Consider the following 18,924-nt stretch of genomic DNA (forward strand, 5'->3'; position numbering starts at 1 on the left):
CAAAACAGCTTCATTCACACTGCCAGTGCTGCGGGACCATACATAAAAGTATCTTTACTTGTGCCACTGTCTCCTAACAGTCACCTGCAGAGTTCAGAGAACCTGAGGCCCACACAGTGTACCTGCAGAGGTCAGAGAACCTGAGGCTCACACAGTGCACCTGTATAGGTCAGAGAACCTGAGGCCCACACAGTGCACCTGCAGAGGTCAGAGAACCTGAGGCCCACACAGTGCACCTGCATAGGTCAGAGACCCTGAAGACCACATAGTGCACCTGCAGGTGTCGGAGAACCTGAGGACCACACAATGCACCTGTAGAGGTCAAAGAACCTGGGGGTCAAGCAGTGCACCTGCAGAGGTCAGAGAACCTGAGGCCCATACAGTCAGCTTGCTGAGGTCAGAGAACCTGAGGGTCATGTAGTGCACATGCAGAGGTCAGAGATGCTGGGGGTCATACAGTGCACCTGCAGAGGTCACAGAACCTGAGGGTCATGCAGTGCACCTGCAGAGATCAGAGGAGTTCAGGGTCATGGAGTGCACCTGCAGAGGTCAGAGGAGCTGGGGGCCATACAGTGCACCTGCAGAGGTCACAGAACCTGAGGGTCATACAGAACACACGTGGGGAGGCCAGAGAACCTGAGGGTCATACAGTGCACCTGCAGAGGTCAGAGAACCTGAGGTTCATGCAGTGCACCTGCAGAGGTCATAGAGCTGGAGGATCATGCAGTGCACCTTCAGAGGTCATAGAGCCTGAGTACCACACAGTGCACCTGCAGAGTTCAGAGAACCTGAGTACCACACAGTGCACCTGCAGAGTTCAGAGAACCTGAGTACCACACAGTGCACCTGCAGAGTTCAGAGAACCTGAGTACCACACAGTGCACCTGCAGAGGACAGAGAACCTGAGGCCTACACAGTGTACCTGCAGAGGTCAGAGAACCTCAGGCCCACACAGTGCACCTGCAGAGGTCAGAGAACCTGAGGCCCACACAGTGCACCTGCAGAGGTCAGAGAACCTGAGGCCCACACAGTGCACCTGCAGAGGTCAGAGAACCTGAGGCCCACACAGTGCACCTGCAGAGGTCAAAGAACCTGATCACCACCCAGTGCAATTGCAGAAGTCAGAGAATCTAAGCACACAGTGCACCTGCAGGTTTCAGAGACCCTAAGGACCACACAGTGCACCTGCAGAGGTCAGAGAACCTAAGAACCACACAGTGCACCTGCAGAGGTCATAGAATCTGAGGACCACACAGTGCACCTGCATAGGTCAGAGAACCTGAAGACCACATAGTGCACCTGCAGGTGTCGGAGAACCTGAGGACCACACAGTGCACCTGTAGAGGTCAGAGAACCTGGTAGTCATAGAGTGCACATGCAGAGGTTGGAGGAGATGGGAGCTATAAAGTCAGAGAACCTTACAGTATACCTGCAGAGGTCAGAAATCTTGAGGGCTTTACTGTGCACCTGCAGAGGTCAGATAACCTAAGGACCCAACAGTCAACCTGTGGAGGTCAGAGAATCTGAGGGCCATAAAGCCAACATGCGGAGTTCCGAGAACCTGAGGGTCATAGTATGCACTTGTAAAGGGTAGAGAGCTTGAGGGCCATATAGTCCACCTGTAGAAGCTGCAGGCCAGAAAGTGTACATTAGCTAGTCAAAGAAGTTAAGAGTAATGCAGTGCACCTGCAGAGGATGGCAAACATGAGGACCATGCAGTGCATCTGCAGGGGTCAGAGAACCTGAGAACCAAACAGTCAATCTGTGGAGGTCAGAGAACCTGAGGGCCATAGAGCAGGTTAGAGAACCTGAGGGCCATACAGTCAACTTGCTGAGGTCAGAGATCCTGAGGGTCATGTAGTGCACCTGCAGAGGTCAAAGGTGCTGGGGGCCATAGAGTGCACCTGCAGAGGTCAGAGAACCTGAGGGTCAAGCAGTGCACCTGCAGAGGTCAGAGATCCTGAGGCCCATACAGTCAGCTTGCTGAGGTCAGAGAACCTGAGGGTCATGTAGTGCACATGCAGAGGTCAGAGGAGCTGGGGGCCATACAGTTCCCCTGCAGAGGTCACAGAAAATGAGGGTCATGCAGTGCACCTGCAGAGGTCAGAGGAGCTGGGGGCCATACAGTTCCCCTGCAGAGGTCACAGAACCTGAGGGTCATACAGAACACAGGTGGGGAGGCCAGAGAACCTGAGGGTCATACAGTGCACCTGCAGAGGTCAGAGAACCTGAGGGTCATGCAGTGCAACTGCAGAGGTCATAGCGCCTGAGTACCACACAGTGCACCTGCAGAGGTCATAGAGCTGGAGGGTCATTCAGTGCACCTGCTTAGGTCATAGAGCCTGAGGGTCATGCAGTGCACCTGCAGGGGTCATAGAGCCTGAGGGTCATGTGGTGCACCTGCAGAGGTCATAGATCCTGAGGGTCATGCGGTGCTCCTGCAGAGGTCATAGAGCCTGAGGGTCATGCAGTGCACCTGCAGGGGTCATAGAGCCTGAGGGTCATGCAGTGCTCCTGCAGAGGTAATAGAGCCTGAGGGTCATGCAGTGCTCCTGCAGAGTTCAGAGAACCTGAAGGTCATACAGAACACACCTGTGGAAGGTCAGACAGTGACCAAGAACACATGCAGAGTTCACATTCACAGATCACAGTAATACATTCATATGCCAAGATACAATGTTTCACCAGCTTTTACAAGACATCATTACATCCTCAGATCCCCCTGCATGGCATGGACCACCCCCAGCGAATCTCACCCCTTACTGGCACTGCAACACGTCAGCCATAAGCATCATGCTGTGTTGGGTGAGACAAGGTGCGCAGCACACAGTGTTACACAGCAATGTACACAGGGAGGGCAGCATGCAGAGGGACATGGCTGGCATCATGGTCAGTACTGCCGCAGCCCATTCCTGGGGACCCTCCCCTTCAACACCCATCTGCCACAGCCCATTCCTGGGGACCTTCCCCTTCTACACCCATCTGCCACAGCCCATTCCTGGGGACCCTCCCCTTCTACACCCATCTGCCACAGCCCATTCCTGGGGACCCTCACCATCTACACCCATCTGCCACAGCCCATTCCTGGGGACCCTCCCCTTCTACACCCATCTGCCACAGCCCATTCCTGGGGACCCTCCCCTTCTACACTCATCTGCCACAGCCCATTCCTGGGGACCCTCCCCTTCTACACCCACTTCAGTGGAACCAGAACCTCTCTATGTACTTTGTATCATTCTTTATTTTCTGCTTTAAGAGGCAGCTGTTACCAATGCCTCTTGGCTCAATAGTCCATCACCCCTATGCCTCCTGATAATGAAAGTGACTGCAGCAAGTGGAGTGAGACTCCTTGACTCAGCTCTTTTAGATCTGGAGATTGTGAGGTCCACCCTGAACTGAATCAACATTGAAATCTCCACACATCATCTGTGCAGCACTAAAAGCTTGCAATTATTAGAAGACACTCTATGAATTAATCACATTAAACATTGCAGGGGGGCTTAAATCCAACATAACTGGGTGAAGAGAAGTTTATACAGAACCTCTTCTGCAATCTGCATGTGTATATAGCGTATTCCTTTACCTTCTGGATGATATTTTAATTTGATCAGACTGTTCACAGCATGGGCGGTCCTATAACTGCTATGTCTCCGCCCCCAGTAGTTCTGCTGCCACAGTGAGTGGGAGAACCATTTATTACATGGTATATACTATAGAGTACGGACGATCAATGAGATGCAAATATTTCCGAGTTCATGCAGATTTATGTTAATTTTTATGCAAATACGTGCAGCTTGAAAATGAACCAATCAAGTCCCACCCAGGTTTAACCACTTCACCACTGAGGGGTTTTACCCCCTGACCACCAGAGCAAATTTCACCTTTCAGCGCTCCTTCCATTCATTCGTCTATAACTTTATTATTACTTATCACAATGAAATGAACTATATCTTGTTTTTTTCCCCACCAATTAGGCTTTCTTTAGGTGGGACATTATGCCAAGAATTATTTTATTCTAAATGTGTTTTAATGGGAAAATAGGAAAAAATGTAGAAAAAAATTATTATTTTTCAGTTTTCGGCCATTTAAGTTTTTAAATAATGCATGCTAGTGTAATTAAAACCCATGAAATGTATTTGCCCATTTGTCCCGGTTATAAAACCGTTTAAATCACAATGTTTGGCGCCAATATTTTATTTGGAAATAAAGGTGCATTTTTTTCAGTTTTGCATCCATCCCTAATTACAAGCCCATAGTTTACAAAGTAACGGGGATATACCCTCTTGACATAAATATTTAAAAAGTTCAGTCCCTAAGGTAACCATTTATGTTTTTTTTTATTGTATATATATTTTTTTTATTACAAAAAAAATAAAAATTAGGGAGTGTGGGAGGTAATGAGTTAATTTATTGTGTAAAACGAATGTATTTGTATATGTAAAATGCTTTAGAGTGTAGTTTTTCTATTTGGCCACAAGATGGCCACGGTGTGTTTGTTTACATGTGACCTGTAAGTGTCCGGAAGGACGCTTACAGGAAGCACTATGAGGCTGGGAAGATCACAATGATCGTGATTTCTCATAGACGCAGCAGATCATTGCGGAGGCTTAGATCAACGAACGGGAATGGATTTTCCCGTTCATTGATCTCCGGGCGAGTGGGCAGTGGCGTGCACGAGCGGCAGTAGCGCGGACAGCGGCGGTAGCGCGGGAGGTACGGATTTCTCCGTCCCTTGGTTTTATAAGGGTGGAAAAAGGGACGGAGAAATCCGAACCGTGGGGGGTAAAGTGGTTAAACTGATTGGTTTATTTTCAAGCTGCATATATTTGCATAAAAATGTACATAAATCTGCATGAACTCGGAAATATTTGCATATCATTGATCATCCCTAGTATAGAGTGCTTTTGCTATATTTGTTTTAAAGCAGAGCTCACGGAGGTGCTGTAGGGAGAGTAAGCTCAGCAGCTAAATGCAGACAGTACGTGCTTTATTCTATAACAATATCATTATTATTAAAAAGTCACTATATTGACATATAGTATAATGACTTAGTTATTAAGGATACCCAATTTTGTGGTAATTATCTTGCTTTCAGCTATGCAAAATTCTCCTCCCAGAGCATTCTGAGGGACCAGACATCATTTCTGCTGGCTTTGGAACTCTCAGTAAACAAACATTTAGCAGAGCTACACCTGACGGGACTAAAGATGTTGCCAACTGTGATACATTTCAAAACGTAAATCACAGTGAGGAAAGTGTTTACAATGGGCAAAAAACTGACTGAATAATTTATAAATGAATACTGTTAAAAAAGATAAGCAATTTTATTCAATACATTACTTTCACTGCAGTTCCTCTTTAATATAACATAGATGGGACAGTAAATGGCAGTGGCAATAATACTTTGTACATAAAAATCTCCTCGTTCCCCTCCCCCCCCCTCAGATATTGCCTCCTCCCCCCCCCCCCCCACTAATTCCTCCCACAGTACTGACCATGGCCGATACACATAATAGCCAAACTAGCAGCCAGTGTTCCGGAGTGCTGCCCCGGCCAATATGGCGCCCCCTGGCTGTGGTATGACTGCATTGCAAAAGATGAGGCGGGTTAGGATATGGGCAGACTACCTTGTAGATTAGCTTTGGTCAAAGCATCTTTGTTAGCCAAGGAACAAAAACAAAGCAGATGTTAGTACAGCAGTGAAATTCGGGTTACCCCTAACCTCAGACCCCTCCCACCAACCCTCCAAATTCCATCCTTGCCCCTCCCCCCACGAGCAGCGGTAGCCAGCAGCAAGATGGTGCGCAGCCAGCGAGCCCTTCACACAAGCAAAGCTCACAGTGCCCCATTACAGGGGGGAGCCCCCCCAGATTGTCACCTCATCTCCCAGGCTCACAGGAGGATCATAAAAACACACAATTACATTTCATAGTCACAGCAGTTATCAAGGCATAAAGAGGACATGTCAACGGCTAAGATAATCATTCAGAGGAGAATTGTGCTTCTTCCAGAGCCCCAGAAACCTGCAGCTAATGCGTGATTGAGATAATGCAGAGGGTCTGCACACTCCAAGTTGCAATGTGGCCTTTTTTATTCAAAAATCGTGACCGTAGACCATTCACAGACCAACAACCGCTTCGGGGTCTCCTTCGTCAAGGTAGCAAAACAGAATGGCAACAACAATTGCTAAAGGTCTATGAATGGTCTACGGTTGTGATTTTGCAATTAAAAAGGCTTTATTGCCACTTGGAGTGTGCAGACTTCTGGGTTATACGATTTAAGCACTTTGGTTCAGCACCTCAGGAATGGTGTGCGACTCTTCTGGGGTACTCCCCTTATCCAGAGTACATCCCAAAAACGGGAGTGTTCAACTAGACGCCTTTCTTTTGTATTATAAGAAATGTTTTGTCCTTATTACAAGAAACTTCTTCAGTTCAAATACGGTACAGAAAAAAAAATCCCAAACAGCTGCATGTTCAGATAAGTACTTCCTCAAAGCAATACCTTCTGTTTTAAAGGACACATCCGAACAGTATAAAAATACAAAAATGCACTTACCTGGGGCTTCCTCCAGCCCTTGCCAGCCGTCCTGTGCACTCGCCGCAGCTCCACTCACAGATAGTGGCCCGGGGTCCCCTCTGACGCAAGATCCCCACTGCGCATGCGGCTCTCAGAGCCGCACCGACGTCATACGGACTGTACTGCGCATTACAGTCTGGATGACGTCAGCGCGACCATTGAGCCACATACTGGAGCGCAGAAGAAGCCAACCTGGCGAGGTCGGCATCTCCCCCGGAGGCGACCAGGAGCCACCGGAGCTGTGGCGAGGGCACAGGACGGCTGCCAAGGGCTGGAGGAAGCCCCAGGTAAGTAGATTTTTTATTTTTTGGTTGCTCGGACCTTCCCTTTAAGAAGGCAAATTACACTGTGCTTTTTAGTAGGGGGGCTTTTCGTTCTATCTCCTATACTTTCCTAGTGGTTTTGGGTCACCCCGAGCTACTTAGTTACTCTGTTGTACTGGTCCAAGCCCTATCCCATAGAGCCATATCAATCTCTGCCATGCACTGATGAGGCTCTGTAAAATGTATAAGCTATAGGCTTGCTGTACACCTGCGGTTCTGGATGTAAGCCTGGCTTCAGGGGCATAGAGAGATAATTTGCATATTCAGTAGTGATGCATTGTGGGTAACCACAGTTGCTCACTTAAAGGGAACCAGAGGCCCCAGTAAAAAGAATTTATACATACCTGGGGCTTCCTCCAGCCCCATACGCACGGATCGCTCCCACGCCGCCGTCCTCCGCTTCCTGTATCCGGCGGCCCCGGGTCCCGTAGGTTCGGCCAGTCGGCGGCAGCACGCGGCCAATCGTCCGCATCACAGGGGCTCCTGGCATACCCTTACGCGTGCGGCTGCATAGTGCGCAGCCGCAAGCGTACGGGTATGGAGGGAGCCCCTGTGCATGCGGATAATTGTCCGCGTCCGCCGGAAGTGACAGGACCCGGTACCAGCGATCCAGGAAGCGGAGGATGGCGGTGTGGGAGCGATGCAGGCTTATGGGGCTGGAAGAAGCCCCAGGTATGTATGAAATCTTATTTATTTTTTTAACGCTGGTGTCTCTGGTTCCCTTTAAAGCTGAATTATCGCAAATACCTTCTGTTTTTTTATTAGGAGGGTTCTTTTAGTCTCCTATACTTTTCTACAGATTTTGGGTTTGGGAATGCTGGGGTATTCTGTTCCTCAAAGCAACAAAGAGTATAGCCAACTGACCCGTGTTATGCAGGTGTTAACCCTTTAAGGTGGTGGTCTAAAGATATGTACTGTCTTTAAAGGACACTTGAAGTGTGAGGTACATGGAGGATTCCATATTAATTTCCTTTTAACAATACCAGTTGCCTGGCAGCCCTGCCTCAGTAGTGTCTGAATCACACACCTGAAACGAGCATGCAGCTTATCTGGTCTGATTTTTGTCAGAAACACCTGATTTTCATGCTTGTTCAGGGTCTGCAGCTGAAATTATTAGAGCGGAAAATCAGCAGGACAGTCAGACAATGTGCATTGTTTAAAAGGAAATAAATATGTCAGCCTCCATTTCCCTCTAACTATATAGTGTTGGGGGGGGGGGGGGGCCTTCCTTTTGCCCCACATGGTTCCTGGGCTCTATCGCCAATCGCTTCGTAGTCCGTTGTCCACCTCCGGTAATTTGGACAGTAGCAGTCTTCTGCACATGCGCGGCCCAGCCCTGCGCACAACCCCCTCACCCTCCTATGAACGGGAGTGTTCTGCCCCTGCATGGGAGCGTGACAGGCCAGGCCACGCATGCGCAGAATAGCACGACTGGCCAAGCTACCGAAGGCGACCACGGGGCAAGGGAGCAGCTGGGGAGAACAGCAATAGAGCCCACGGATCACATGAGCCTGGAGGAAGCCCCAGATAAGTATAAATACTACACTTTACCCTATCTCAGGTACACTTTAAGGTGGACAGTAGGATGAAGGGAAAAAAAATATTACAAAATCTGCATGTGTAAGGGTCGCCAAGGGCGTCAGGGTGCTGGTAGTGTGGGGGGGCGTGGGTGCTGTCAAAAGATTGGGAGTTACTATCAGATCCGGCACTGCCATTAAGGCAAAGGGGGTAATTGCCAGAGCCCCCAGCCTCCACCCCCCCCCCCCCCCCAACCCACAATGCCACCGGACTAGAGTATAGCAAGCTCCGGCAGAGCATCTTTGCCGCTGTACCGCTGGGGCTCCTCATTGGACCCTTAAAGGACAATTGTAACAAGAGGGATATGAAGGTTGCCATATTTATTTCCTTTTTAGCAATTCCAGTTGCCTGACATTCTGCTGATCCTCTGCCTCTAATCCTCTTAACCATAGACCCTGAACAAGCATGCAGTATATCAGGTGTTTCTGACATTATTGTCAGATCTGACAAGATTAGCTGCATGCTTGTTTCTGGTGCTATTCAAACACGCTGCAGCCAAAGAGATCATCAAGGCTGCCAGACAACTGGTATTGTTTAAAAGGAAATAAACATGGCAGCCGCCATATACCTCTCACTTCAGTTGTCCCTTAAAGGGACACTGTAGGGGGGTCAGGGGAAAATGAGTTGAAGTTACCTGGGGCTTCTAATGGTCCCCCACAGACATCCTGTGCCCGCGCAGCCACTCACCAATGCTCCGGCCCCGCCTCTGGTTCACTTCTGGTATTTCAGACTTTAAAGTCTGAAAACCACTGCGCCTGCGTTGCCGTGTCCTCACTCCCGCTGATGGCACCAGGAGCGTACTGCGCAGGTCCAGTATGGTCTGTACCTGCGCCACGCGCTCCTGGTGACATCAGGGGAAGCGAGGACACGGCAACGCAGGTGCAGTGGTTTTCAGACTTTAAAGTCTGAAATTCCAGAATTGAATCGGAGGCGGTGCCGGAGAAACGGTGAGTGGCTGCGCGGGCACAGGATGCCTGCGGGGGCCCATTAGAAGCCCCAGGTAACTTCAACTCATTTTTTCCCCGACCTCCCTACAGTATCCCTTTAACAGGCCAATGGGAATCCTCTTCAGGTATGATTCCACTTCTAGGCTATACTCATTCTTCCATTCACTTTAGAATCTGTGTATTTCCTTTTCTTCATCTGAATTGAGAAGCATCTTACAGAAGTGACAAAACAGCATCTACAACACAAATAGGCGTCCAGTAGAAAGTTTCGTTTCTGGTTGTGCCAAAACTGGGATAAAGGTGAACATAATGACAGAATCCCCTGGCTCCGCCTCCTCAGACTGGAGGCAGTCGTTTTATAAACTGATCCATTTCACAACAGCTTCAATCCTTAAAATGAGCCACACAGAGTTATTACACATACATTATATTCCTTGTGACAGGGCTATACTCTTCCCCTCGCTCAATGCAAGTGTATCGGTTTGCGGAGAATGACTGAAAACAATAGACTCTTTACATGGCTAACGTGGAGTGTTCACTGCACTGCTTAATACACCTGAGAGCATGAAAACAGACCAACAGATCTGTACGTAAAATATAGTACAAAACCCTATGGAAAAAGTCACACCAATAGATATAGGAAAAAAAAAACAGTAATGTAAGATGAGGTAAAGTGGACCTGAACTCTTGCACAGGACAGAATGAAAACATAGAGAAATACACCCTGTATGTATTTAAGAGAGTATAGCCTGTCTAATTGCCCCTGATCTGTGACTAATCACAAGTTGTAAGTTGATCCCTCAACTGTGTCAGTTGGCTGCCTCGGCAGAGCAGCTAATTTGTAAACACAGGGTTTTAACACTATGGCTATCATTCATAAAAGCATGTGTGGTACAAAAATGTGGTTGGGAAAATACCGCATTCGGTATTTTAGACGCTTGTGTGCTGATTCATAAACATTTTCACAGCTGCGACAGAAATGTGATGTTTTACCGAAGCCCAACTGTCGGTAACATTGTTACATTTCTGTTCTGTGCAGAGACAGCATTACAATAAAAGAGGCATCCCCAACTTCCCTTTACATGTGCATCTTTTGTTATACTGCCTCTGCTTGCCCTGAATCTGCTCTGTATCTGTCTATTAGTCTTTCTTAACATCTACAGTATTTGATTGCCACAGCGTAGAAGAACTTCAAGAAACTTTACACATGCCATGCATTCTGATGTGAAATACACATCTTACAAGCAGGAACCCAAGAGGTTAAACACAGCCTAAGGGGCCCTTTTCCACCAGCGCTGGCTGAATCGCAAAAACGCAAACCGCTAGCGATTTTACAATCGCTACGGTTTGCTTTTTAACATAGGAATCGCGGTAGGTCATTTCCACTACCGCGATTCGTTTTTGCCGGGAACGCGAACGCGCGGCGGAGCGATATTTGCCGCGATTTTGCTATGCAGTGCATAGCATAGCAAAATCGTGGCCGCGAACGTCGGGGAATCGCCGGTAATTGCGATTCAGCAATCGCTAGCGTTCAGCGTGAACGCTAGCGATTGCTAGTGGAAAAGGGCCCTTAGGTATTTTGGGGAAGCCTAGTTTGTTCCGCTCTCGCTGCTGCCTGGGGGAGATCTCACTGCTTCTGCTTGTGAGTCTCCATTAACTTTGCTCTTATCACTCTCTTATCACCTCTTTAAAGCAGGCGGTATGTTCCATGCCATTACCGCCTGCTCTAATCTTTATGAATTGACATTTACTGACGTGTGTTGAGGTAATTACCGCACAAGTCAGTAATTTACCGCACTGCTCCGGAATTTCAGCTTTTCATGCGGTAACAGCTTTTATGAATTGACATTTTGCTAAGTGCTCCGTAAAGTCAGCTGTTTTCTGCATTACCGCATGCTGTAATGCTTTATGAATGATAGCCTATGTCTGTTTCATGAAAGCAGGAAGTAGACATACTGCAGATTCATTGCAGTATTTGTATCAGCTGTAAAAAAAAATGTTTTTGTTTAAAGTTTATTATGCTGCTGCTTATCTTTTAGAGCAGAGAGGAAGTTCTGAGTTCAGGTCCAATTTAAGGTGTGACTCACCATAAAAGCTCTATATATACTCTATCTGTGCCAAACCTGGACTATGGAGGTATGCTGCTGCCTCATGAGATATATCCTCAGGTCTTTACACCCACATTTCATGCTGATCTATCAGACTTATGCATTACCACATGTGCACTACCAGAAACCGCAGGGAGGGGGCGCAACACCTGGCCATTTCAGGTGAGCCTGGGACTCTGTACTGCTCAGGGATGGTTGCGGAATAAAGTGGGAAGTATCAAACTCCATCGTAAAGGCTGATGCCTGCGGAAAGTGTTCTACTGTGAGCTGATTGGCCGATTATTAGACAGGCATAGTAGAACTACAATTTACAGCAATTCCTCTTTCCACAGGCACAGACGTCACGTGCTGTGCAGGAGCAGAACGGGCAAACGCTAATATAATGAATGTATATTACAATACTCCCAGTGCAGGAATACAGAGTACATACATCGATGAGTGATGCATTATGGGATGCGGTGAAATGAGCATGGACTGCAGACATATCTTCTCGCACCCTCAAATCCTGGTTGTTACATGACCACTGGAGACATTTCCTCCTTTCTGTCTCCTCCCACAATGGTGAGATCTTCCAGCAAAAATGTTTTGTCTCCTCCTCCAAAGGTGAGATTTCCCTGCAGTAGTTTGTACCTCCTCCCCTTCCACAATGATGAGATCTTCCTGCAGGAATTTGTGTCTCCTCCCCTCCCACAATGATGAGATCTCCCTGCAGGAAGTTGTGTCTCCTGCCAGAATGGTGAGATCTCCCTGCAGTATTTGTGTCTCCTCCCACAATGATAAGATTTCCCTGCAGTAATATCTGTTTCCCTCCCTGGCCTGTCCCTCCCTCTCACCATTGTGAATGGGGGGGGGGGGAGACAGATATTACTGCAGGGAAATCTTATCACAGACATTACTGTATTTCTCTGCAGTCATTTGTGTCTCTTACAACAATGGTGAGATCTCCCTGGAGTAATTTATGTCTCCTCCCCTTCCACAATGGTCTGATCTCCCTGCTTTAATTTGTGTTTCCTCCCACAATGGTGAGATCTACCTGCAGTAATATTTGTCTCCGCCCCTCACACCAGTCCAGTTTTTAGGGGCGGGTGGGGCGGATCTCTGCCCGGGGCACAGCAACCGGAGGGAGCGCAGCGGCGGGGGGAGCAGTAACTCAACCAGCCGAGATACACACGCTGCATAACTTCTTTCTCCTTCCCTCTGTTCCACTGGTGACACGCTCTTATGTCACCCCAAGGGGGTGCTGTTACAAATGCAACTGAACGGACTAAAGGAGGAAGAAGATATTAAGCATGTGGATTCGTGGAAAGGTAAGCTACTGCCGTAGAGTAGTGGAGGAGTGACCTCTCTGGCTACCTATACTGTGGGAGGGGTGTACGCTTCTTGGCTACCTATACGGGTGGGGGGGCCTCGCTGGTTACCTAGGGGGCTACCTGGCTAACTATGGGGAGGGGGGCTCATTGCCTACCAATACAGAGGGGTGAGGCTAACTGGCTACCTGCCATGTGGGAGGGGGGCTCCTTTGCTACCTAAACAAAGGGGAGGGGTGGGTGGAGGGTCACTGGCTACCTATACTGTGGGAGGGGGGGGGGGGCTCCCTGGCTACCTGTATAGAAGGGAGGGGGACTCACTGGAAACCTATAGGGAGAAGGGGGCTCTCTGACTTACTAATCAGAGAAGACTGTAGATCTCCGGCTACCTATACTGAAACGGGGGAGTTCTCTGGCTACCTATGCAGGGGGGGGGGGGGGTGCCTCATTATGGCTACCTATACTGGGGGCTGCATCTGGCTACTACATTGCAACAGCATACTCGAGTCTACAGGGGGGGGGGCACACAATTGTTACGCCCTGGGAGCTATTTAGCCTAGAAAATGCACTGCCTTCCACAATGGTGAGATCTACCTGCAGTCATTTGTGTCTCCTCCCCTCCCACAATGGTGAGGTCTCCCTGCAGTATCCTCCACTCCAACACTGGTGTGACCCCCCTGCAGTAGTTTGCCTCTCCTTCTACAACAGTTGGTTCTCCCTGCAGAATTTTGTTTCCTGCCCTCACGTAACGGTGAGATTTTTTTGCATTGTGACTCCTCCCCTTTCACAGTGCTTAGATTTTTCTACAGTAGTTTGTGACAACTCCCCTCCCACAGCGGTGAGATTTCCCACCTGTATCATCAGGTTTAGTTTGTCCTGGCTTGTTAGTCTAACCCCATTTGAAAAGTACAATTTTTAAACCCGCTTGATGTAAAACTAAACCGAATAGGGAGCAAATGACATAATTTGCGTTTATCTAAAATGTTAAAAAAAATTAACACACAGCCATAGCTGGGCAGGAAATTCAGCCAACACCGATATCTGGTTGGATACGTTTATTGCTTTGGCAGCCATGACAGTAGAGTGGTGTGATTATATCACATTTTCTGTAGCATTTAATATAGGACATCCACCGCCTACTAGATAAGCTCTACAATGTCCCAGTGTAATATCAAAAATTCTGCCACTTATCCCAATGAGAATTTCAGAGAGATTACTTTTCTTGTCACGCAGAAGACCACGACGACCACCCCAATGAAGAAAACCTCTTCAATCGTCTATATATCTCAGATTTAGTGTCTTCCACAAGTGACATCACCATGGACAAAAATTGAGTGTAAAAAACAAACAAAAAAAAAAATATTGGCAGGACTCACTTCCTGTAATTTGGTGGCAAATTATTTAAGAATTAAAAAAATGTTAAAAACACTTTCAAAAGAAGAAAGTTTTCTCCATTATAGCTCAACTAACTAAATGTTTTATAAAAATTTTGGAAAAAGTAGGGGTGATGTTACTTCTGCCCTTGCCTTTGTTGCACTTGTGCCAGTGATACACCAGCTTACAGTCCTGAGGGATACCACAGAAGCGAGTTAAAAGTTCTCTGATCGACATCAAAGGACACAACCTGGTGGAGGGTCTGATGTCCCCATTCCACCCAAAACCACAAAAAAGAAATGTTTAGTTATGGTTCGACTTTTGTTTTGTCCTTGATGGACATCCATACGCTGAAGTTAGTTGGGAACATGAGGGGGATCAGCAGGTTTAGGTAGTCTCCTGGTGGCTTGGATGGTGGTCAAGCAGTCCATGGTGATAGAGGAAGGTGAGAGTGAAGAGAAGAATTAGGGTGAAGGAATGGGAAGTGGTGGAGGTGCTGGATAGAAGTGAAGATGTGGGGGTGATGGAGGCATCGTAAAATGAAGTGAGGGGTTCCTGGTAGCGAATGTCGCTGTAGGTTGAAGCATTATATGAGTGTGTACCTTCACATCCACGCTCGACCTGTCCACTCCGATGCAAGGCATCATTGATCAAGTCCGGGAGGCGCCCATTGAGGTCCACAGAGGCCAGACAGCCTTGAAAGCCTTCCCGAGAGGCCACCAGTTTTGGCAAGTTGCTGTACATGGCCTGGTGCAATCCAGCGATGTACAGGTCTCCTGTGGGGGGAAGAAACATTAAAGGGGAACTCCTAGAACAGCCTTTCTCAACCTTTCTACCCTGGGGGAACCCTGCAAATAGCTTTTGGATCTCAAGGAACCCCTACAAACCATTTTTTGGTCTTGAGGAACCCCTGCATTTATTTTGCAGGAGGCATGGTCTTTAAAAGTATGCATGGCTGTTTATTTCACTACCCCCTATTACACTGTCACTCATTATACTGTCTTCTGAGCCCTCAATTTAGTGCTTCTTGTTACAGTACCACCTATTATAGAGTGCTCTATTATGCTTCCCCCACGATGGGGGAAAATGCCAAGGAACCCCTGCAGAGTACTCAAGGAACCCTGGTTGAGAAAGCCTGTCCTAGAAGAAGAAGGCCAATATGAAAACAACAAAGATATCAACATGCTATGGTTCTATACTAAGAGCTGCCCAGGTAAATGCAAGAAAGGTATAAAGCCTTTTCCCAGCCCCTGCATGAGGACAAATATAACCATCTGAAGACGTCACGTGGGGGAACCTCTACTAGAAGAATCTGGTGCAAAATAGTCAGAGGGATCTAGTTCCATAGGAAGTGAATACTTACAAGCAGTTAATGAAGAGGAATACCCAGACAGTTATATGTACACAATGGCTTACATCAGGCACCAAACGCTCTAGTCTACTTGAGGCTCACTGCTCAAATATAGATTGTTCCTGTTACCAGGGGTCTGATGCACGAACGTCTTATGTGTCCTTAAAACCTGTTTTATCACTTTTTCCAAGATTCTGAGGACTTTATTAAAATCTCCTCTTCTACCTTTTGCCAGTCTACAACATCCAAAATAGGAGCAGAAAATCAACGCATAAGGCAGGGAGGGGTCTACAACGACACTTCCTGTCAGGTGATCTGAAACTTCTGGAAATGTGTATACAGATCATGTGACCAGCATATTAAAGGATACCTGAAGTGACATGTGACATGATGAGATGGGTATGTACAGTGCCTAGCACACAAATAACTATGCTGTGTTCCTTTTTTTCTTTCTCTGTCTGAATGAGTTAAATATCAGGTATGTAAGTGGCTGAATCAGACAGGAAGTGACTACAGTGTGACCTTCACTGATAAGAAATTCCAACTATAAAACACTTTCCTAGCAGAAAATGGCTTCTGAGAGCAAGAAAGAGATAAAAAGGGGAATTTCTTATCAGTGAGGGTCACACTGTAGTCACTTCCTGTCTGAGTCAGCCACTTACATACCTGATATTTAACTCTTTCAGACAGAGAAAGGAAAAAGGAACACAGCATAGTTATTTGTGTGCTAGGCACTGTACATACACATGACTATCTCACCATGTCACATGTCACTTCGGGGTACATGGCCATCACATATTCTGTACTGTGGGTACTATGGCAAAATGTTTCATAGGTGCATAGGACCCACTTTTTTAGGCCAAGTTTCAGTGCCAGCCATATGATTCAGCTGAGCATTGAGGACATTTAATGCTCCACTGAATCATTCAGTGGGCACAGCAGCAGGGACGGGGACCCGACTCCCCCCCCCCCCCCACCTCAGGCTCCCCCCTCCAGAAATGAGCACAGCGGGCGGGGCACTCACCTCTGACTTCTGTGTTCCAGCGACGGTGCTCTGCGTGTCTGCTTCTTGAATATCTCCAACGCTCCTGACAGGAAATAAGAGTCAGCGGCATTGTAGACATAGAAGACGCTGGCAAGCAGAGTTCCGATGCTGGAATGCGGAAGTCAAAGGAGAGTTCCCCGCCCATTGCCATCATTTCTAGAGGGGGATCCAGGAGCACTGATGGGGTAAATGAGATGAGGCGTTGGGCCCCCATCCCCATTGCTGTGTGCCCACTGCCCCCTATCCTGCGCTGTGCCCCCCTCCTGCTGCTGAAAATGGCCCTGGGTGGGGGGTGGGGCCCCCCCAACAGGCTCGGATCCCCCTGCCACATACCTTGCAGGGTCTATTGCTACGCCCGTTAGCATACCTGGTAAGTACTCTATTGCTGCCACTGAATGGGGAGTAACTGTCTGGGTATTTGTTTGCCTCATTTGTACTAAGGAAGTGGCTGAGATCAGTGATGAAATCAAGGAAAACGTTACAGCAGACACGTTTATTCCCTTAGATTTCACCACGGTCTGCACAGACGAAGACCTTCAGACAACATCTATCATTTCTCCGCCAGACATTTGGAAATTGAATGTTATAGAAATTGACCTTTCTGTTACAATTTGCTAGCAGTTCTGATTTCCCTAGGTTAAGAGGATGTTCACGTTTCCATGGTGACACCACTCTGAGGAGAACAAACCAAAGAAGGTGCAATGTCATGGCTGCAGTTGTCTACAACAACCGATCAGGTCTTAGATGTTAAAGGGACAACACAGCGAAAAGAAGAAGCAGTTCAAATAGTCCATCTCCTCATGGGGGAATTCTCAGGGTTTTCTTTATTTTTCAAAACCATTTCCTGAGTGGCAATTGCTAAGTCTAACTGCCGTTAGGGAGGATGGCTGGTATTTTACTATTGTGTTGGTAAGACTAAGGGACTGTTTCCACTACACGCAGATTGGATGCAGAATGGATGCAGAAAAACTGACTCCAATGAATGCCTATGGGCCTGTTTCCATGAAACGCAATTTTTCTGATGCAGATTTTCCCATAGGCTTTCATTGAAGTCAGTTTTTCTGCATCCAATCTGCGTGTAGTGGAAACAGCCCCTTATGGTGCCCATACACAGTAAAAAAAAAAACACGTTCGATTTTCCCGTTTTTCTCACCAAAACAATCCATTTGAATGAAAGTGGAAAAGAATCCTTTTTTGATCAAGAAAAACAAATGATTATCCCAGTTATTTGTTAAAATCCGATCTAACATGTCGATTCTGTCAGATTTTAACTGCTTACTTTTTTCGCTATATTGGTCCTTTAAAGAGACACTGTAATGAGAAAAACTTCCCCTGGGGGGTACTCACCTCGGAAGGGGAAAGCTTTAGGATCCTAATGAGGCTTCCCCCGTCCTCCTCTGTCCCACGGGGGTCTCGCTGCAGCCCTTCAAAGCTGGTCCGACAAATCCGACAGCCTGTTCAATAATTGCCTTTTCACGCTGTTTTGGCTCTTCTGACAGAGATAGGCGGAAATAGCCGATCTCCGTCGGGTCTGCTCTACTGTGCAGGCGCAGGAGACTTGTGCCTGCGCAGTAGAGAAGCCAGACGGAGATCGACTATTTCTGCCTATCTCCGTAGGAAGAGCGGATACTGCGCCTGCGCTGGAGCCACAGAGGTAAATATTTACATCCCCGCTGTTCGGGGAGCTTTATCGCCGCCGCCGTGGGACCGAGGAGGACGGGAGAAGTCTCAATAGGATTCGGAGGCTTCCCCCACCCGAGGTGAGTACCCTCCAGCGGCAGGGCCGGATTTCTGGCAAGGCCACATAGGCCATGGCCTAGGGCACCAGAAGTTTAGGGGCGGCTCAGTGAGTGGCAGTAAAGCCGTTCTATGCAGCCATCCTTATCTGCAAGTACAGCTTTAACCTTTGAACTCACTGTCCTGTACTTGTGATGTCCCTGCAAGATATGTAAGCTCTATCCTGCACGTACACATCAGCCTAACTCTCATGGTGACACATTGGGTCCATCATTAACGAGATGGCAAACATCACATAAAAGTTCAAAACATAACATATAATCTATGCGCATATTACTAAAATAGCTATTGTCTGTGACACCAATAATCAGTGGCGTAGCTAAGGAGCTGTGGGCCCCGGTGCAAGTTTGACAAAGGGGCCCCCCCAAGCACTCTATACATAACAATTGATACGGTGCACCAAAACCTGCCAATGGCAACTACAGTGTCAGAGGTGCAAGAAAAGCATGGGAAACAGTTTCTTAAGGATTACCAGTATTCAAAGTATCTATAGAAGTCATTATTATGGGCACAGG

The 18,924-nt window shown here is 47.6% G+C and overlaps 1 protein-coding gene across 21 annotated transcripts in view; it reads right to left on the minus strand.

Annotated features, from left to right (window-relative positions):
* NRXN3 (neurexin 3) overlaps positions 1 to 18,924 on the minus strand; it is a 705,883-nt gene that overhangs the window by 322,315 nt on the left and 364,644 nt on the right. For 12 of the 21 annotated variants that reach the window (XR_011024152.1, XR_011024151.1, XM_068254458.1 and 9 more), the window contains 2 exons: positions 14,819 to 14,992; positions 5,628 to 5,654 (listed from right to left, as the gene is read on the minus strand). Coding sequence is in view for 18 of the 21 variants with exons in the window: in XM_068254458.1 (XP_068110559.1) it covers positions 5,628 to 5,654; positions 14,819 to 14,992 (201 nt within the window). In the remaining 3 variants the exon portion in view is untranslated. The remainder of the gene's footprint in view (positions 1 to 5,627; positions 5,655 to 14,818; positions 14,993 to 18,924) is intronic. The other 9 variants (XR_011024153.1, XM_068254465.1, XM_068254464.1 and 6 more) reach the window with 1 other exon arrangement.

The sequence above is a fragment of the Hyperolius riggenbachi genome, chromosome 9 (genome assembly GCF_040937935.1).
Source record: "Hyperolius riggenbachi isolate aHypRig1 chromosome 9, aHypRig1.pri, whole genome shotgun sequence".
In the NCBI taxonomy this organism is placed as follows: domain Eukaryota; kingdom Metazoa; phylum Chordata; class Amphibia; order Anura; family Hyperoliidae; genus Hyperolius; species Hyperolius riggenbachi.